Raw genomic sequence first — 3752 nt, 5'->3', positions numbered from 1 at the left:
CGTGTCCTCGCTGGAGGACACAGAGAGAAGAAGAAGAAAAACACAGAATCTGTAATTGACTGTAATTTGAGTGCGACGCCCTCAGCACACAACGGGCTACAAAAGGAAAAGTCCCAATAAAGAGAAGAGCAAACAAATCAGAGAGGCACATGGAGGAGAAGAAGAAGGGACGAGGGTATAATTCTCCATAATGATCCACATGGGGCCCCTGTGTACTCAGGCCCCTGAGGTTAGAGCTCATCCGTTAACCGGAGCTTAACTTGGGATCATATAATGTGGCGCGGTGATTTGTGTTGTTTTTCCCCCTGCGGATAATCTACAGTAAAGATCTTATTCAACACAAAACAGTAATAAAAATGAAAACATGAAGTACACATCCTCAACTTTTCAAAGAATGTTTCCCTGAAAAGATCCACAGAAAAAAAATAGAGGATATAAACCTGTAAAGAGATGATTATACACAATAAAAAGTAATTATTGTAGATATTTTTTAAATAAACTATCTACAAATATTAAATTTAACATGAGATATGTTATAAAACACTGACCTACATTTTGCAGGATACAAAAAACAACAATAAGCAGTCAGTTTCCGACTGTCCCTGAAGGCAGCATCTGCTCAGTCGTAAACACTTTGCGCTGCACTGATTGGTCCGCGCCGGGTCTACTTACTCCCACGGACCGCTTGACAGCTCCATAACACCGCGCGCGCGCACCGGAGCCGCTCTCACCTGGACTCCCCTTTTCTTTGTGTGTGTGTGTGTGTGTGTGTGTGTGTGTGGGGGGACTTGTCGAGACCCCCGGAGGACGCGATGGCTTCCCGGGAAACCTCGACCGACGTGGGGTGCAGCTCGTCCGAGGAGGACGGTAACCGTGCGGAGGAGAAGACGTCTCCGGTGGCGCGGCACCACCACCTCCACCGGCACCCGTTCAGCGTGGAGGCGCTCATGTCCGGGAGGAAGACGGACGGAGGCTCGCTGGCGGCGTCCCCGACCGGCCGGAACTCCCTGTATCTGTACCGGGAGACGTGCAGTCCTCCCGGGGCGCGCCGCAGGAGCTTAGCCGCCGCGGTGCCTTCGTCGCCGGTCAAATCCGAGGCGTCGGAGCCGGAGGAGTGCGCGCCGTGGATCACCGGCAGCGCGTTCTGCTCGCAGCCGCGTGAGTCTCCCGGCGCACTGAGGCTCCATGGGTCTTTATGTCAACGTGTTTTGTTTTAAACAATATGCTCTCTTCATCATAGTGACCTTTAACAAGCCTACTCTTGACCTTTAGAGTTTACAGGGACGTTATGTTCTACCAGCAACGTGGTCACCTGTTGAGCCTTCAGATAAACTTCTTACACTCAAACTCTCAGATATTCAGTACTTAAGGGGTTAATGTGGGAGATACATATGTGGCATATACAACTTTTTAAAAAAGGAGGCCTTTCCATTTTGTATCATTTTTAATTTTTTAATTTATTTTTAAACTAAATGTTCTCTCACAGCCTCGAACATCCTAGTTACCTGTAGCACGTCCACACCACGTGGCCGTTTGAGTTTACAGGTACATTAAATGTCCTTTAAAGAAATGACATTAAAAAGTGAACTACTTACTCTAAAGTTCTAAACTCACTCAGATATTCAGTATTTAAGGGGTTAATGTGCGCATATATGGCATATCCAATTTTCAACATTAGGTTTAATTGATTCAACCATTTATGTTAAAAGTATAACCAACGGATAAATATATATATATAAATATGCATGTATTTATTTGTGTGTATATGTATTTATTTATACATGTATGTATATATAGTTATTTATTTCTATAAATATATATTTATTTATATGTAAACATATATAAATAAATATTTATTTAAATGTATACATTTATATATATTTATTTATGTATATATACATATATATGTATATATACATAAATATATCTATCTATATATATTTATACATATAAATAAATATATATTCGTATATATTTATCTATATTTATTTATATATATATATAAATAAATATATATTTATTTATATTCATTTATATATGTATATATATGTATGTATGTGTGTGTGTATATATATATATATATATATATAAATAAATAAAAGAGATGTGCTATTCACAGAATTAATCTAAATTCTTGACCCTCGTTGTTCCTCCAGGTCCCGTCGGCGCCGGCTGCCCGTTGAGGAAGCACAAGACCAACAGGAAGCCGCGGACGCCGTTCACCACGTCGCAGCTGCTGGCGCTGGAGAGGAAGTTCCGCCAGAAGCAGTACCTGTCCATCGCCGAGCGGGCCGAGTTCTCCTCCTCGCTCACGCTGACGGAGACCCAGGTGAAGATCTGGTTCCAGAACCGCCGGGCGAAAGCCAAGCGGCTCCAGGAGGCCGAGCTGGAGAAACTCAAGATGGCCGCGAACGCCAAGACGGCGGCGGTCGCGGCGGCGGGCGGAGGCGGCTTGCACCCCGGCTTCACGTTACCGCTGTCGCTGGGCGCCATGTCGCTGGGCGCCATGTCGCTGTACGGACCGCCGTTCTCCGCCTACCACCAGCACCACCGGCCCGTGCTGCCGCTGGCGCCCATCGGGCTGTACGCGGCGCCGCTCGGCTACAGCATGTACCACTTCTCATGAGACAATGGAGATCCCCCCCCCCCATAACGGACGTGGAACACGCGCGTGTGGCTGATTTTTAATAAATGTGTTTTTTAATATATCTTCTGCACAAAGAAGTCGAATAGAACAGAATCTATTGTCCAGGATAAATGTTACTCTGCTGCCGGGGTCCTCTTTCGGCCCTTCGGACTGCCTGTTTACAATCTACTGAGCGAGGGGGGGGGGGGGGGCTGTTCACGCCCCTCACTCGTTCACTTTATGCAATAATTGAGCCGAAGGACGAGAACAACAACACAAAGTACACAAAGAACAACGTTACACACTTTACACTTTACTCTCCTCCAGCCTCAAAGCCTCTCAGTGCCTCGTCGACCAACGGCCTCCAGCTGGAGAGAGAGTGTGTGTGTGTGTGTGAGAGTGAGAGTGAAAGTGTGTGTGAGAGTGAGTGTGTTTGTGTGTGTGTGTGTTAATGTGAATGTGTCTGTCTGTGTGAGAGTGAATGTGTGTGTCTGTGTGCGCGTGTGTCTGTGTGTGACTGAGAGTGAATGTGTTTGTGTGTGTGTGTGTGTGTGTGTGTGAGTGTGTCTGTGAGAGTGAATGTGTGTGTGTGTCTCTGGCTGTGTGAGTGTGTGTGTGTGTGTGTGAATATGTGTGTGATTGTGTGTGTGTGTGAGAGTGAATGTGATTGTGTGTGTGTGTCGCTCAGGCCAAATAAAACATGTCACTGAAGCGTTCTTTTAATTTCCTCTTTTTAAAGACGGAGAGGTTTCACCGTCGCTATGACGATTCATCGTTAACGTCTTCGTCGTCTTCATCTTTGATCTCCCGGAGCAATAGATCTTAATCTTTGGGATGTTTTGTCGGCTCCTCCCGTCGTCTCTCTTTACGGGACAAACGTCTCCAAACTATTTATATTTGTCTTCCGGCTCGTCCCTTTGAAAGGGAGCGACGTCTATATGTGTTGTTGTTTTCCACCGATGTGTTTATTAGTTAAACCAACAAAACAATGAAAGCCTTACGGACTCCTCTGAACACGCTGTGAGAAATAATAAAGAATATAAAGTTAAACACAGTGAGTTCACTTCAGATCTCCAGAACACGTCATGTGACCGGGCCACCGGCCGTATGTGTGTGTGTGTGTGTG

At 45.5% G+C, this 3752-nt stretch overlaps 1 protein-coding gene across 1 annotated transcript; it reads left to right on the top strand.

Moving 5' to 3' along the window:
* Positions 1 to 806: 806 nt before the first annotated feature.
* msx2b (muscle segment homeobox 2b) lies at positions 807 to 3676 on the top strand. The gene is made up of 2 exons (XM_056410515.1): positions 807 to 1158; positions 2157 to 3676. The coding sequence occupies exons 1-2, from the start codon at positions 813 to 815 to the stop codon at positions 2624 to 2626; spliced, it is 816 nt and encodes a 271-aa protein (XP_056266490.1). The 5' UTR covers positions 807 to 812; the 3' UTR covers positions 2627 to 3676.
* Positions 3677 to 3752: the final 76 nt, after the last annotated feature.

This window comes from Pseudoliparis swirei, chromosome 3, assembly GCF_029220125.1.
Source record: "Pseudoliparis swirei isolate HS2019 ecotype Mariana Trench chromosome 3, NWPU_hadal_v1, whole genome shotgun sequence".
NCBI lineage: Eukaryota > Metazoa > Chordata > Actinopteri > Perciformes > Liparidae > Pseudoliparis > Pseudoliparis swirei.
The sequence above is the reverse complement of the archived record's forward strand: the minus strand, read 5'-3'. Positions and strand labels throughout refer to the sequence as shown.

Coding starts and splice junctions, on each gene's coding strand:
- msx2b (XM_056410515.1), top strand. CDS start 813: ATGGCTTCCCGGGAAACCTCGACCGACGTGGGGTGCAGCTCGTCCGAG. Junction 1,159..2,156: donor CGCGTTCTGCTCGCAGCCGC/GTGAGTCTCCCG, acceptor TTGTTCCTCCAG/GTCCCGTCGGCGCCGGCTGC.